Source organism: Myxine glutinosa, chromosome 6, assembly GCF_964187855.1.
Source record: "Myxine glutinosa chromosome 6, kmMyxGlut1.1, whole genome shotgun sequence".
In the NCBI taxonomy this organism is placed as follows: domain Eukaryota; kingdom Metazoa; phylum Chordata; class Myxini; order Myxiniformes; family Myxinidae; genus Myxine; species Myxine glutinosa.
Genome location: NC_136266.1, coordinates 52,564,506 through 52,580,296, shown reverse-complemented (window position 1 = coordinate 52,580,296; position 15,791 = coordinate 52,564,506). Strand labels below are relative to the sequence as shown.

The 15,791-nt window shown below is 43.1% G+C and overlaps 1 protein-coding gene across 1 annotated transcript in view; it reads left to right on the top strand.

Annotated features, from left to right (window-relative positions):
• Positions 1-15,574, top strand: part of LOC137429373 (solute carrier family 35 member F4-like) — a 133,621-nt gene extending 118,047 nt beyond the window's left edge. The window contains exons 6-9 of the mRNA XM_078781019.1: positions 1,282-1,407; positions 4,044-4,236; positions 6,760-6,849; positions 15,333-15,574. Coding sequence (XP_078637145.1) covers positions 1,282-1,407; positions 4,044-4,236; positions 6,760-6,849; positions 15,333-15,574 — 651 coding nt within the window. The remainder of the gene's footprint in view (positions 1-1,281; positions 1,408-4,043; positions 4,237-6,759; positions 6,850-15,332) is intronic.
• Positions 15,575-15,791: the final 217 nt, after the last annotated feature.

Below are 15,791 nucleotides of genomic sequence, written 5' to 3'. Positions count from 1 at the left end.
CAGAGATAAAGGTGCGAAGTTTTTCCAAGATGGCGCCTGCACCACGTGAACTATGACGTCATAATTATCATTAAAATTTTCGACAGATGGAGGCGCTCCTATGGTAAAATTTCGTGTCAATCGGACCAACGGTTGCTGAGAAAATGAATTTAAAAATGCAGACACGTATACACGTACGCCACTCGTACGCAAAGTATTGCCTAACCCTGAATTTTGCTTCGTGAGCGCAGGGTAAAAATAATATTCATGTAAATACAGGTGTAAAAGGTATAATGAAGGGGGATTGTTGTACTCCTCGTTTTACGAAGAAGACAAACAACTGGGGAGAAATTAAGTAAAATTCTGCAGACTGATTCGCTTGGAATGCCTGTGTCCCCTTCAACGAATGCGGATGCCCCCAGCTATGGTGGTACTTTAAGATGGCACCCTTCCATGAGTTGTCGGCTGAATGCTGAATGCATAACAGGATCGCTCCAGAAAAAGAAACATAGCCTAATCATATTATTTTCACAACAACAACAACAACACGATCACTTCACAGAAAGAAAAAACACAGAGGCAGTGTTCAACATATTGTCTTCACATATTACCTTAACAACAACAACAACAACAACATCATGATCGCTTTGGAGAAAGAAGCCCTTCAAGATTTGTAGGCCAAAAGCATGAGTCCCATATGGTGATATGGCCTTATCAAAGCCCGTAGCAGCTATCAACTGCAACCTTTCAAAAAATGTGATGATCCTTGCTTTACACTGTAGGGAAACTTAAATGGAAGGCACAACAATTGTGACAACTGTATTCAGGATTCATCTTCCTCTTGATTGCTCAATGTAATGACATCAATGATGATGGTTTGGGTTATGCAAATGAGAGAAATTTGTTCCCAGTACCTTTCATGTTATGTCACATGGTATACCAACATTGGGGTTGGCATTGCACATTGAGTGAAATGCTTTGCTGATGAAGCTTTAAGGATAAAACATTGATTATACTTTGAACAGCCACACATTTGATGATAGGACCAGGGTACATGCATATTGCTTGGCGAGCATTGTCCTGGCTTTGCATGAATGTGTACTTTGGTCTTTGGTCTTTGTGCTGAAATGCATGCGTTCACCTCTGTCAACAACAAAGGAATTGTTAAGAATAACACATTTCCATAAGGAAATATGTGTAAGATTTAAGCTTTATGGGCTTGTTCACATCCCTTTTGGGTTTGCTGTCTTTAGTGAATTTCTTGTGGAGAGACATTTATCATTTTGTGTGTGTGCCCATCAGATTGTGGCAGCAATCCTGGCTATTACTGGCATCGTTATGATGGTGTATGTGGAGGATGTTCCACACAATTCCATGGTGGGAGTTGCATTGGCTGTGGGCGCTGCCTCAACTTCTGCACTTTACAAGGTGTGTTGGGCCGACGGTATATAACGTGCCAAACCTTCAATATATCCATGAACCTGAGATCTTTGTGAATTTCTCCAACATTTTCCATTCCTTTCTTTCTAATATACAGTGTATATCTATATATATATATATATATATATATATACAGTCATAGTCAAAAATATTGGCAGCCTTACACTTTTTTCAAATAATGCACCATTTCTTCCAGAAAATTGTTGAAATGAAAAAATATTTTGGTATCCACATATGTATGTCTTTGGTTTGCAGTGGAACGAAACAAAAAAGCTGAAAAAATTACGAAATCTTAGCTTATTCCACACAGAAATCCTAAAATGGCCCAGAAAATATTATTGGCACATTTTAGAAGTTGTTAGAAATAATTAGATTTCAAGCAGGTGATTCTCCTTTACTTTGGAATTTAACTCACCTGTGGTGAGTTGCAGGTGCCTGCAATATAAAAATCACTCATTCAACCAGTTTGAGTAAAGAAAAGGTGTCATTCTGCTGTTTTGTGTCCCTGTGTGTACCGCAATGAGCATGGAGAAAAGAGAGAAAACCAGAGAATTGTCTGAGGAGGTCAGACACAAGATTGTAGCCAAGCATGGACAATCTCAAGGCTACAAGTCCCTCTCCAGAGACCTTGATGTTCCTGTGTCCACCGTACACAATGCTATCAGGATGTGTAAGGCCCATGGCACTGCAGCCAACCTCCCTGGACGTGGCCACAAGAGAAAACTTGATCGAAGATTGCAGCGAAATATTGTTCGAATGGTGGAGAAAGCACGTCGAACAGCTACCAAACAGGTTCAAACTGTCTTTCAGACAAAAGGTACGACAGCTTCAACTCGCACCATCTGTCACCAACTCAATGAAAGGGGGGTTTATGGTAGGAGACCCAGGAGGACCCCACTGCTGAGAAAGCCTGACTGGAGATTGCCAAAACACACTTGAACAAGCCAAAATCCTTCTGGGAGAATGTCCTTTGGACAAATGAGACTAAATTTGAGCTTTTTGGTAAAGTACATAATCTCTATGTTTACAGAAAACAAAATGAAGCCTTCAAAGAAAAGAACACCCTCCCTACAGTCAAACAGGGAGGCGGTTCAGTGATGTTTTGGGGTTGCTGTGCTGCCTCTGCCACTGGGTGCCTTGAATCTGTGCATGGCATCATGAAATCAGGAGATTACCAAGGCATTTTAGAGCACAATACTCAACTCAGTGTCAGAAAGCTGGGTCTTCATCAAAGGTAATGGGTCTTGCAGCAATGACAATGACTTGAAAAAACACCCAGGGATGGTTCACGACAAAACGCTTGAATGTTCTGAAGTGGCCAGCAATGAGTACAGATCTAAATCCTATTGAACCCCTGTGGGGGGATCTGAAAACAGCAGTTAGGAGAAGGCACCCTTCAAATCTGGGAGAACTGGAGCAGTTTGCACAAGAAGAGTGGGCCAAACTGCCAGTAGAGAGGTGTAGGAAGGTCGTTCATAGCTATAGGAAGCACTTGACTGTAGTTATTTTGTCCAAAGACAAAAGTAACTTTTGTAACTTTCCTCAAATTTACAATTGCCTGTCTTTTTTCTTGCGTCAGCTGAGTTTTGGCACCCATGTTCATGCAATCTGAAACACAAAAACACTTATTAGATTGTATGGCTGGCCTTTCTGTTAACATTCTTTGCAACACCTGGCAACAATAGACATTGCACTGGGGTTCCGCAAAGTGTCTGTAAGGTGGATGCCTAGACAACTCACACCCAAACTGAAAGAAAGGCGAGTGGACGCATGTGAAGAACTTCTGCGACGTTACAAAACAGAAGGCGACACTTTTTTACAGTGCGTAGTGACTGGGGATGAAAGCTGGGTGCACTACTTTCAGCTAGAAACAAAGAGGGCAAGCAAAGAGTGGCGCCATTCAACTTCACCGAAGCCCAAAAAATTCCGCACACAGCTGTCCACTGGAAAAATGATTCTGACACTCTTCTGGGATAGCCGAGGCCCAATTGTAGAGCATTACATGCCCTGAGGGACAACAGTCACCAGTGCATCATACTGCGACCTCCTTAAAAATCATCTGAAACCAGCAATCAGATGAAAACGTCATGGACTACTCACCACTGGTGTTTTGCTGCAGCCTGACAATGCTTGGCCCCATAATGCCCGCGCTACAGCTGCAACAATCGAGGACCTGCATTTTGAGTGTCTTCCTCATCCACTCTACTCACCAGACATCGCCCCTTCGGATTACCACATCTTTGGGCCACTTAAAGAGGTGCTTGGTTGAACCACTTTCCGAATGGACGAAGAGGTCCAAGAGGTGGTGCACGAATGGCTACACAAACAGCCAAAATATATTTTTTTTCGATAGGAATCCAGGCCTTAGTAAAGTGATGGAAAAATGAATTAACGCAATGTAGATTATGTTGAAAAAGAACACAGTTGTTACACATGTACATGCAACAAACAAGGTGCGAAAAATATTTTACTGTTCCTCGTGTGTGTATATATATATACATGTATATACATATACATATATATATATATATATATATATTATATACATATATATATATATATATATTTTTTTTTTCACCATTTTTTTAATGTCTGCTTACAATGTTGTCATGTATGTTGTGTAGGTTCTATTCAAAATGATTCTTGGTTCTCCAACGCTTGGACAGACCTCCCAGCTGCTCTCGTTTCTGGGCCTTTTCAACCTGGTTGCCGTTTCTGTCATCCCCATTATATTATATGTGACAGGTGTTGAGTTCTGGCATGCGGCTCGTGCTCTGCCTTGGCTCTACCTGTGTGGAGTTGCCTGCTTATTGCTGGGTATGTATTCACAGTTAAAATAATTACAAGTGCTTACAAGTCACTCCGTCATATTTTTGTCCGCCATATTTTGTTGATGACTTCCTTTTTATATGCACTTTTATTTAACTTCATCTGAACTTTGTTTGTTTGTCCCGTTTCAAATATTTGAGCCGTTCGTTTTCTAGGTTCCATACGTCCCAGGGAGCTGAAATTTGGCCCACGGTCCTATTTTCTGGTGCATTTTTATCTATCAAAATTGAATTTAAAAATCAATTAAAAATTAAAAAAAATTGGTTTCAAACTTTAAAAAAAAGAAAACAAAGTGTGTAGCCCGAAAACATGTTTTTTCATTAATTTACTTGTTCTGTTTTCATCCAAAATTATCACGAGTTCAATTTATGGGCAGTAAAGATTCATGACAATATATACCATGTTGTGACAAGTATAGTGATAATATAGATTACCAAAAATGTGAAATATGCAAAAGTATAAGGTAGAAATCGGGGTGTTTAAAAATCTATGTTGACATGGCTGGTGGTTCTTCCTCATGGACGCACTGCAGTGACCATGAACAACGCCAGATGGAAATGCTGCACGTCAACCAATTACTGCGAGAAAAACACTACTCAAATGCATTTATCAAATCTTGTCGCTAGAAATCCAACTACAACAACAACCATCCAACCACACCTCCACACACGGTGGCACTTCCATACATACAACACGCTTCTGAAACCACAGGCCGCATTATACGTGACGACAACATCAACATCGCCCACAAACCACAAACATCCTTACGAGCACAGCTGTCAAAGCCAAAAGACCAGGTGAACAAATTTGACAGAAAGAATGTCATCTACAACATACAATGTGAAAATTGTGAAGCCAATTATATGGGCCAAACATCCAAACGCTTAACCACAAGGCTAACTGAACACTAACGTGTATATATATATATATATATATACCAGCAGAAGTACCCGGCATTGCCGGGTGGGGGAGGAGGAGGGGAGGGGGAAGAGGAGGGGAGGGGAACGGGGGGGAGGGGGAGGGGGTAGGGGGAGGGGGAAGGGGGGGAGGAGGGGAGGGGGAAGAGGAGGGGAGGGGAACATGGGGGAGGGGGAAGGGGGGAGGGGGGAGGCGAAGGGGGGAGGGGAGGGTGTGGGGGTGCCCGGGGGAAGAATGGCCCCTCCCCCTCCCCCCTCCCTCCTTCCCCCTCCCCGCCCCTCCCCACTCCCCCTCCCCCTCCCCCCCCGTTCCCCTCCCCTCCTCTTCCCCCTCCCCTCCTCCTCCCCCTTAACACCAGGGGGGTTGACTCAGCCTGTCATCCTACCGAGGTCGGCAAATTGAGTACCAGTTCACTGGTAATTCCCTGTGTGCCGCAAGAGGCGCCTAACAGGGTTGGCGGCACGAACCCGGAAGTCGGAACTCATTGTCGTCAAATAAATGTAGCATGTATGTTTCACTCTCTGTCACATGCCGTTGGTCCCATGTCAATCGGATGAAGTTGAAAAATTAACATTACGAAGTTTCTCTGGGACGTACTGATTCCGAATAATGAAGTTGAAAAATTAACGTTCCGAAATACGCTAATTACGCTAACAGAAGCGCTGGCGCTGCGAAGCGCTAGAGGGAGCGCTGCGCTCCCTCCCTTCGATTCCCTCCCTCTTCTGCTAGCGCTTCTGCGCTAATACGCTAATTTTAAAACCCGAAGTTTTTTAAAATTTAAGGTGTGCTGTAGTTGCTCTGAGACGTACTGATTCCGAATATGCCTTTGGTTTTTCTCTGCGATGAGTAGTTCTCGAGTTATAAGAGGACAAACAAACAAACATACTTTACTGCTTTATATATACTAGGGCATGCCCGTACTATATATATATCTAAAATTATATCCCCCCCTCCCCTCTATTTACATGAAATGGTTTGGTCCATTCGCAAAGCCAAAGCGAACGGCTTGCGAGTACGGTGACAATCCCCCCCCCTCTATTTACATGAAATGGTTTGGTCCATTCGCAAAGCCAAAGCGAACGGCTTGCGAGTACGGTGACAATCCCCCCCCTCTATTTACATGAAATGGTTTGGTCCAAAGCGAACGGCTTGCGGAGTTTGGTAAATAAATCGCCATAGCTCGGTAACTACTTCTCCGATTAATATGAAACCTTGAAAAGGCACATCCTCGGGTCCCCAGCAATATACCTGGCAAGTTTCAAGTATATCGGACCCGTGGTTGTCGAGAAACAGCGGTCACAGACACACGACACACACACATACACACATACACACACACATACACACAGAGATTACTGGAATTATAGATAGATACATACATATATATATATATATATATATATATATATATATATATATATATATATATATATATATATATGTATGTATGTACACATATATATAGATAGATGTTCATGATGTAAAGAGGCCTTGACTTAAAGACCTTCAACCTGACAAAATGTTTCCTGGAATCATATTCCATTTGAAGAGGCATTCATAGCATTACTTATGTATAATGTTTTTTTATTGCAGTTTTCAATTTCCTGGTTCACTTTGGCCTTGTGGTGACCTTCTCCACCTTCATTTCATTGGGAGTTCTCCTGAGTGTGCCTGGAAATGCAGGTACTTGGCCGTTTACCTGTGTGAATGTCACTATAATACACTACTCATCTCTTGCAAATGATGCATATCTAGGTCAGATTGATATCAGCTCTGGTTCGACTAATTTCCTACCTGTGATGGATATTAATGTTTAGTTATTCTTTTCAACTGCCTATACATGCAATGCATGTGTTTTGTTGAACCCTCGCTGCTTCCCATCATCCTGCCCCCTATCTGCTGCTTCAGCATCCCACCCTCTCTCTGCTTCCTCAGCATCCTGCCCCCTCCATGCTCACCCTACATCCCATTCCACATCCTTCCACTTCTCCCTCTCTATGCACCTCCACCTCCCCACCTATTTTCCATTCCCTGCCAACAGCAACTCCTCCCCCATCCCGAACTCTATGGACCTCCAACATCTGATGTCCTTGCTCCAATTTGACAAATCTCTCAATCCAAGCTGCCACTGGTAAACCTGATATTATCTGCCTAACAGAATCCTTCCTCCCTCAGGATGACTCTGATTCCTCGATGTGTCTCCCTGGGTGTTGTCTTTTCCGGTTTGACAAGCATGCATGCTGTTCTGGTGGTGGGAGATGCAGTTTATATCAAGAACTACATTTTCCACTGTCTGTGTACTACCCTTCCCCTCATAACATCCAGGAGTACCTTTGGCTGCACTTTCCCCTCTGCAACCACCTGCTCTTTGTTTGTGTGCTGTACCTTGCTCCTTACAGCGATGACCCTATTTACATCTCCATCTCTGCCAAACATGGACTAATTTATAACAACTCATCCCAGCACTGTCATCCTCATATGCGCTGATTTCAACTGTCACCATGCCAATTGGATGGGTGTTGGTTCCTATTCAACCAGCCATAGCATTTCATAAAAGGACTTCAGTGACTCCAAGTGAGGTTTGTGACACTAACCCAAACCCTAACCCTAATCCTCACCAAATCACTGAACTTTACGACCCAGATTTCTGCCAATGGCATGTCCTCCCTTCTGGACTTGGTAATGATGAATTTTCTTACAAATATCTCTTATAGACATATTTATACCTGTCTCATCTGCAGTTGTCATTTTCAATCCTCTCAAGCCTGGTACACACTCTTGTGGTGAGGCAGTTGCCTTCAAACAACTCACCTTCTCTTCCTGGAAGCAATTCCAACTGCAGGCAACCTCAGATCATTCCAGAAAGCCCAGAACAAGTGTGTGTCCACTCTCAGGAAAGCCAGAAAACAACATCTGGCCAACCTCAAGGCTGTAGTTCTCAAAACTGTCTCCTTCTTCAATGATCTGGTGGTGCCATGTCAAGTCCATCTCTGATGTATTCTCCTCCTCAATCACTTCCCTTACTTCAAATGGCACCACAGCTGCCCGACTGCTTGTGAGATGGCTGTATGCCTCAATTCGGTCTTTGCTTTTAATCTTGTGTACACAACCCTCATTCCCTACACCTACCCAAACCTCTCATACCCAACTACTCCTGGATACTGTCTGTCTCCCACTTCGGAAGGTGTAGAGGTTTTTAGCAAACCTTGACACCAATTCTGGAACTGGTCCAGATGGCATCAGAGCATGTTTTCTAAAAACTTAATCAACATCCTGTAATGAGCAGCAATGCCATCTTGCAATGAGCAGCAATGCCATCCTGCAATGAGCAGCAATGCCATCCTGTAATGAGCAGCAATGCCATCCTGCAATGAGCAGCAATGCCATCCTGCAATGAGCAGCAATGCCATCCTGTAATGAGCAGCAATGCCATCCTGTAATGAGCAGCAATGCCATCCTGTAATGAGCAGCAATGCCATCCTGTAATGAGCAGCAATGCCAACCTGCAATGAGCAGCAATGCCATCCTGTAATGAGCAGCAATGCCATCCTGTAATGAGCAGCAATGCCATCCTGTAATGAGCAGCAATGCCATCCTGCAATGAGCAGCAATGCCATCCTGCAATGAGCAGCAATGCCATCCTGTAATGAGCAGCAATGCCATCCTGTAATGAGCAGCAATGCCATCCTGTAATGAGCAGCAATGCCATCCTGTAATGAGCAGCAATGCCATCCTGTAATGAGCAGCAATGCCAACCTGCAATGAGCAGCAATGCCATCCTGTAATGAGCAGCAATGCCATCCTGTAATGAGCAGCAATGCTATCCTGTAATGAGCAGCAATGCCATCCTGTAATGAGCAGCAATGCCATCCTTTAATGAGCAACAATGCCATCCATAAGGACACCTTTACTGCTGTAGGTACCGATTTGACATGTTCAATACAATAATGAAAACTTAGGCTGATGCAATTCGGTCAAACTTCATTTATATTGATGATTATGATGATTGTGTGTAGGTAGCCATGTCAAGCAAGGACTATCAGTGCTTATCTTGAACAGGAAGCAATCGAGAGGATGGATGGCCAAGTGAGTGACCTTGACTCCATTGAACACGCATGGGGCATGGCTACAGAGAGCGATAGCAGATTAACCAACACAACCCAGAACACCGCAGGAACTTCAGGCCAACCTTATCCAAGCACGTACTTCGCTTTTGCAACAATATAAAATTTTCCAATTTTGAGGAAGGTTCATTTATCCACCAAGACTTAAAGTTGGTTTAAACAAACTGGAAACGAGATTCCTAACAGTGTCTTCGGGGATAACGATAAGCATTGGGAATGTAAAGTTTTTATTTCAACCTCTACAAGAATGAGTCGACTTTATATACCTCGTCCCGATGAAAGTGCTCATGTTGCCCGAAGCTATCTTGCTACAGTGCGCAAGTTGTCCCACAACAGCTATTGCGATGTCTTAGCATTGGAATACGGAGGAGATTTGTGTGTTTTGTATCTTTCGAGGGAGTTAGAACTGTAATGAGCGAAACTCACCTGTAACAAGTATATGAAGCTTCATGAGAAAACGACACCATAAAACCTTGTAAAACAAGCATCCTGAGTATTGCGCTGCAATACATGTCCCCTACCGGCATTGGGTACCACTGTCATAGAAGACAGTATTATGGCTTACCGCACTCCAAATTATAGTCCGGAAAACTGTTGGGGAAATTCCCAAAGTTCAAAGTGCCATAACTTTGCCAAAAATGATCGAAACGTCGTGAAGTTCGAACTTGATCTATAACTTATCAAGACGAAACCATGTACCAAGTTTGAAATCATTAGCATTAAGAGTTTAGGAAAAAAGTCCGGAAAACTGTTCTTTGCGTGACGGACTGACAGACTGACGGACCGACAGACTGACAGACGGAGGGATGGAGTGCAAACCTATAGTCCCCTACGGTGTACACCGGTAGGGGACTAATAAGAATGACCATAAAATAATATGAGACCATAAAATAAGAAAACCTTGGCATGGTCCGTGTTTCAAGTAGAAATTATGTATTTAAATCACATCTTCTCTACTAAGAAGCGAAGGTACAGGTATACTTGAGGAATATGGTGAATCTGGCAATTTCTTTAGGCCATTTGTTGAGCCTTTTCCAATGAAATCAAGAGAATGGACTTTGGCATGAGGTTATTGTGAATTGTCTCAACAGACAGCATTAATGTAGTGATGAAAACGTGGACCGGCGATGACCTATTCACGACGGCTTCCCCAAATGCTTAATTCTGAGTGTTCATAGTGTACCAGGGGTCACTTGCTTTCTTTGGCCGATTAGTTCATAAAGCCACCTGAATATTCATTGAGTCATTTAGAAGATGTCGATCCACTGATTACCCGTGTTTTAGATGATGTAGCACATTCATCTCTACATGTGTTACTGCTGACACTACACAGTGCGAACTTTGACAGTGCAGGAAACACTTCTACTTGGCACCATAAGTCCGTTGTGGTTTATTTTTATAAACACAATCCAAACGGTTGAAGAATAACAGGAATATATCTACCATGAAATGGGCCTTATGGAGTGATTACTCCGCTCGGAATCCGTAGCAGAGCGCTAGATTGCATTTGGCAAATTTATCGGCGTAGATACACCGATGTTACTGTGTTGGCACTGCAGGATGGGACTAGAATACCGCTTGCTCAAGTTATACATTTCTCATGTTATGGATGAAGTGACATCAAAGAATATGTTTTGGGTTGGAGAGATCCATCTTGTTCTTCTTTGACAGCTACCGTTATCCCACCTTTCTTTTTTTGGGGGGGGGGGGGGGGGGGGGGTTGTCTGGAGGAAGCTTGGCCCGAGTCTTCACAAACCACCTGGCTAGGCCTGACATTGGACTTTGTAATTAGTCATTTGTTCATGGTGCTGGCGGTATCTCACCTACTCTTCGTGAAGGACACCGTGGGATCTTTAGCGCCCATCAACTGATGTCGGACGACGGGATGCCGGTTCAATGTCCATCTGAGGGGCGGCAGACACATTGATGAAACACCCTGCCTATGAAAAACCTCTAGGCCATCCTATCAGCCCGGGTTGAAGAGATCCATAATTGACAAAATTGTGAGAACCACAGAGTGAAGAACGCAAAAGTATTCAAATAGTCCTACGATCCAGATACAGTGTGCCCTTCATCAGGGGAGGAGCACAGACCATGGTGCATTCAGATCGTAATGCCCTTCCGGAGGGGACGAGTGACAAGCTCTCTACAGATCGTGAGACCCGGGGGAACATTGTCATCACCACCTTAATGTTTTGGGTTAGATAGTGTCAGGAAGCCAGAACAGAGAGTAAGAGTGGATGGAGGAGAAAAATAGCTGAGCAAGGAGTCAACTGATCATGTGCAATCACACAGGAAGTAACTTGTCATATGATCATGAGTTTGAATTCTCTCAAAGCTTCATTTGGGCCCAAGTAAAGGCCCATTTAGGCCTAGGTCTTCAACGACCAGCTGGTCAGTTTTGACATGCGACTGAAGGTGGCCGGAAGTTGTAATTTGATAGGATGCACTTCGCGAGGGACATGGTGGGATCCAACTAATGCTAGCGGATGGGACAATGAGTCATTCCGTAAAAGGCAAAATATGTAACACTTCATTATTGGAAATCTGGATCCCAAGTGAAGGTTGAGCGGGATCTCGACTGCACGAATGATGAGCACTGCTCAGAATCCTTTGAGGTTAATTATCATTTTTGGATATCCAGAGTGTTGTCAAATCGTTGCCAATCTTTCTCGCTCCATGGGAAGGAAAAGTCCCAAATTTTTGAATGTTGGACGATCACTCTAGGCCTCTTTCCATCCTTCACTTATAACTGATTAAGTTTCCTTGACCACTTGCGGCCTGTAACCACACAGTTTGAATAGCAGAACACATGTTCCATGAAACTGAGCATGCATGAAATGAAATTCATAGGAGAAAGAGACATTTACCAATAATTCCTCTTTTATTTTATCGTGCCCAATGTTCATGAAGGAGTTTGTCCATGTATTATTATGCGTGACAATGACTGCATTAAGAAACATGAGTGCACTACTACATTCATAGCAAAGACATCACGAGATGATTTCAGACAAATTAACGCAGTATATGGGATTTTAATTTGTGATTTAGAGTGGGATCTGTAACGTCCACCAACTAATGTCGGCAGGCTCAGTTTAACTTCCATCGGAGTGACGGCAAACACATTCACCCTGCCAGAAACACCGGGATGACAATTTATAGCTGGGCCAGGGTTAAAACCCAGGTTAGACAGCTTAAAGCGAGTGCGCGAACCTCTAGGGCCTAGGCCATCCTGTCAGCCCTATTTATCGATATCCCTTCCCAGATAAATTTCTGTATCCATGATAGGCAGTTGGCAGAAACTCCTGGAAATTAGACGCCTGCGGTCGAGTTACTGTATTTGTGCTCCCTGTCTGCGGTCGAGGGCGAAAGGTGTGATCGAGGATGCCTTATAATGAGTGATGAACAAAATGATGTGAATCTCATCAGGTATTGCAGTCGCCTGTTATCATATCCCTTCGGAAGGAAGCTTGAAACCCCCAACTCCAAGAAACTGTATCTCCTCTTCCAAAGAGCAAAAGAAAAACCTTTTTTTCTTGTTTTTGGTGGGGTTTTCCCCAACTTGTTCACATTTTCATGATCATTGCACTTTTGCTGATAATGGATTTTGCAATACCTCTGCTTCTCCACATCCCATTTGTAGCAGAACGTTTAAAAAAAAACTCAGGCCAAACGTCGATAGCATTTCGTGTTCTCAAGAAAGAGTGTCACGCGTTGAACATCAATCAACTTCCAGCTTTACTTCATCCAGCTGGATAACTTTAGCAAAATGCAGGATTTGTGAGGCATTAACGCCGGATAGGCAGGAAATGCACAAGCCTAATCGCTCCCACTTGCATTGGGCATGTTTTGGGAATGTTAAATGTCATGGCTCAACTGAAAGGTGGATTTGTTTAGCTGTTGCTCCTGGTGGTTGTTCACCTGCTACTGTTGAAGATCTCTTCCTGTATGAGTTGAAATATCAATACAGGTCAGTTTGTATTGGACCTGCAACACAGTGGAACGATGCATGATCAGAACGCAGTTTCGGCATAACACATCATAGCGTAACTGAGACAACTTTCTACCTTGACTCCTCGAACAGCTTATGAAAGAAAAATCTATTTTAATAGGAAAAATGGCGAAAATCAGGGTGTCATCAACCTGGCTTTAACCTCATTCATTAGATACTGCCTTGAAGCGATGCAATCACACTCTTACCTCTGGGGGTCCAAGTTAACAATGTCAATACATCTCACGTCATCCCCTATCCCGACACATGACCTTTTCTACACCCATTAACCCTATCCAACCCAACCTCTTACTTGCAGGTTACATTGTTTCCTTCCTTCCCCTCAATATCTCCTCTTTTCCTGTTCGTTCATCTCCTCGCTCGTTGCTCCACCTGTTCTCCCACCATCAGTACATTGCCCTTTTAACCTCTGCCAGCACACTTTTGTGTGTGCCTAGATGTTGAACATATCAAAAACGACATCTTAAGTTGGTTGCTTAAGATTTTTAAAGCAATAGTCATTGTGCATTTTACTAAATCTTTTTAAATCTAGTATCAAATTGTCTTTGGGTCATTTATGTCCTCCAACTCATTTTTTCACTTCCGATAAATACCTCATTCATTACTCTCCTTACTTCGTATTGCCTTCCTTTATCTAAGAATGTAAGTAGACTTTAAGGAGCAATGTACTTTTGCATAAAATAAAGCTGGACATTAATTTCAGTGGTTTGCTTGGGAAGGTATATAATGTTGCAAAACAAACGAGAAAGAGCAATCAGAGATTGCAGACCCTAGCCATGATGTGATTTCAGTGTTTTTTAAAGGCGTTTGTGTTAAAACAAATATGGCGGCCGAACCAGGTGACCGATGACGTCACCATATATTTTTTTTCTCCACCAATTTATCCCTAGATGACACTCAAGAAATTTCATCTTGATCGGATCAAGTTTTGTACTTGTCGAATTATGATGTCATAATGGAGGCACCTATGACATCATCATTAACATATGCTATTCCACCTGGAGAGTTCTTTACAATGAGCCATGTCTCAGGAGCTTTCAGAGATATAGAGGTGCAAATGTTTTCGGTTTTTCCAAGATGGCGGCCGAACCACGTGACCGATGACATCATTTTTTTTTTCTCCACCAATTTATCCCGAGATGACGTTCAAGAAATTTCATCGTGATCGGATGAAGTTTTGTACTTGTCGAATTATGAAGTCATAATGGAGGCACCTATGACATCATCATTAACATATTTTATTCCCCATGGAGAGTATTTAACAATGAGCCATGTTTCAATTTTGTTTATGCAACGTTTTCGGAGATATAGAGGTGCAAAGTTTTTCGGTTTTTCCAAGATGGCGGCCATACCACCTGACGTATGACGTCATAATTATAATTTAAAAATTATACAGGTGGGGTTGCACCTCTGGTGAAAATTTCCTGTCAATTGGACCAACGGTTGCAGAGGAATTCATATTTATTCTGTGCGGACAAACAAACAAACAGACAAACAAACAGACAAACAAATAAACAAACGGACTCAAATGCAATACCCTCTCCTCAGGCAAGGGTAACTAGAACGGCACTCGGTAATTTTTTTTAATTTTTTGAGATATCGTGCTTTGTGCCGTTTTTGGTCCTGTCTTTCAATGGTGAAGAACCACTTAGAAATTCTCGTGTCCGGATCCGGATCCTCACCAAAATCTAATCAATTCGTCCTTGTCTCACACCCATCCTCCACCAAACTTCGGCCCAATCTGTCCATAACTTTTTGAGATATCCTGCTCACAAACAAACAGACAGGGGTGAAAACTAATGATAGAAAACCTCAGTTACTTTGCCAAATATGATAGATACAGTGAAAGTGTAACATTTTTGTGCAAATGAAAATTAAGTAACAAAAGAATCAGTTTTGCATTGTAGTGTTAAAAATCATGTTACATATATATATTCTGTACCACAGCTTGGTATTACAGAATTCCTGTTCCAGTTCTTCAACGGATTAAATGGTCTTTAAGAATATGCAGGTCTGCGCTGTGTTCCCAGTGGTGGAGCTGCTCCAGAAACGCCTCGTCATCAATGCGGTGCGTCTTTCTGCTTTGGCTCTCATCTCCTTCGCCTTTCTGCTGCTCTTGCTGCCTGAGAATTGGGACACCGCAGCGCTGCACGCGTTGAAGAGGCTGCGCAGCGGAGCCAAGCGTGATGACGTCACGGAGGAGCAGCTCGAGGCTGGGGCACAAACACGCAGCCGAAGCCGCGTGCCTGGAACATCGCTGGCAACCTGCTGAACCCTGTTTTTTGAGTGGGAATGTGATGCAGGTGTATGGATGGGACTGTGCTTCCCAACAGCTGAACCCTGTTTTTTGGGTGGGAATGTGATGCAGGTGTATGGATGGGACTGTGCTTCCCAACAGCTGAACCCTGTTTTTTGAGTGGGAATGTGATGCAGGTCTATGGATGGGACTGTGCTTCCCAACAGCTGAACCCTGTTTTTTGAGTGGGAAT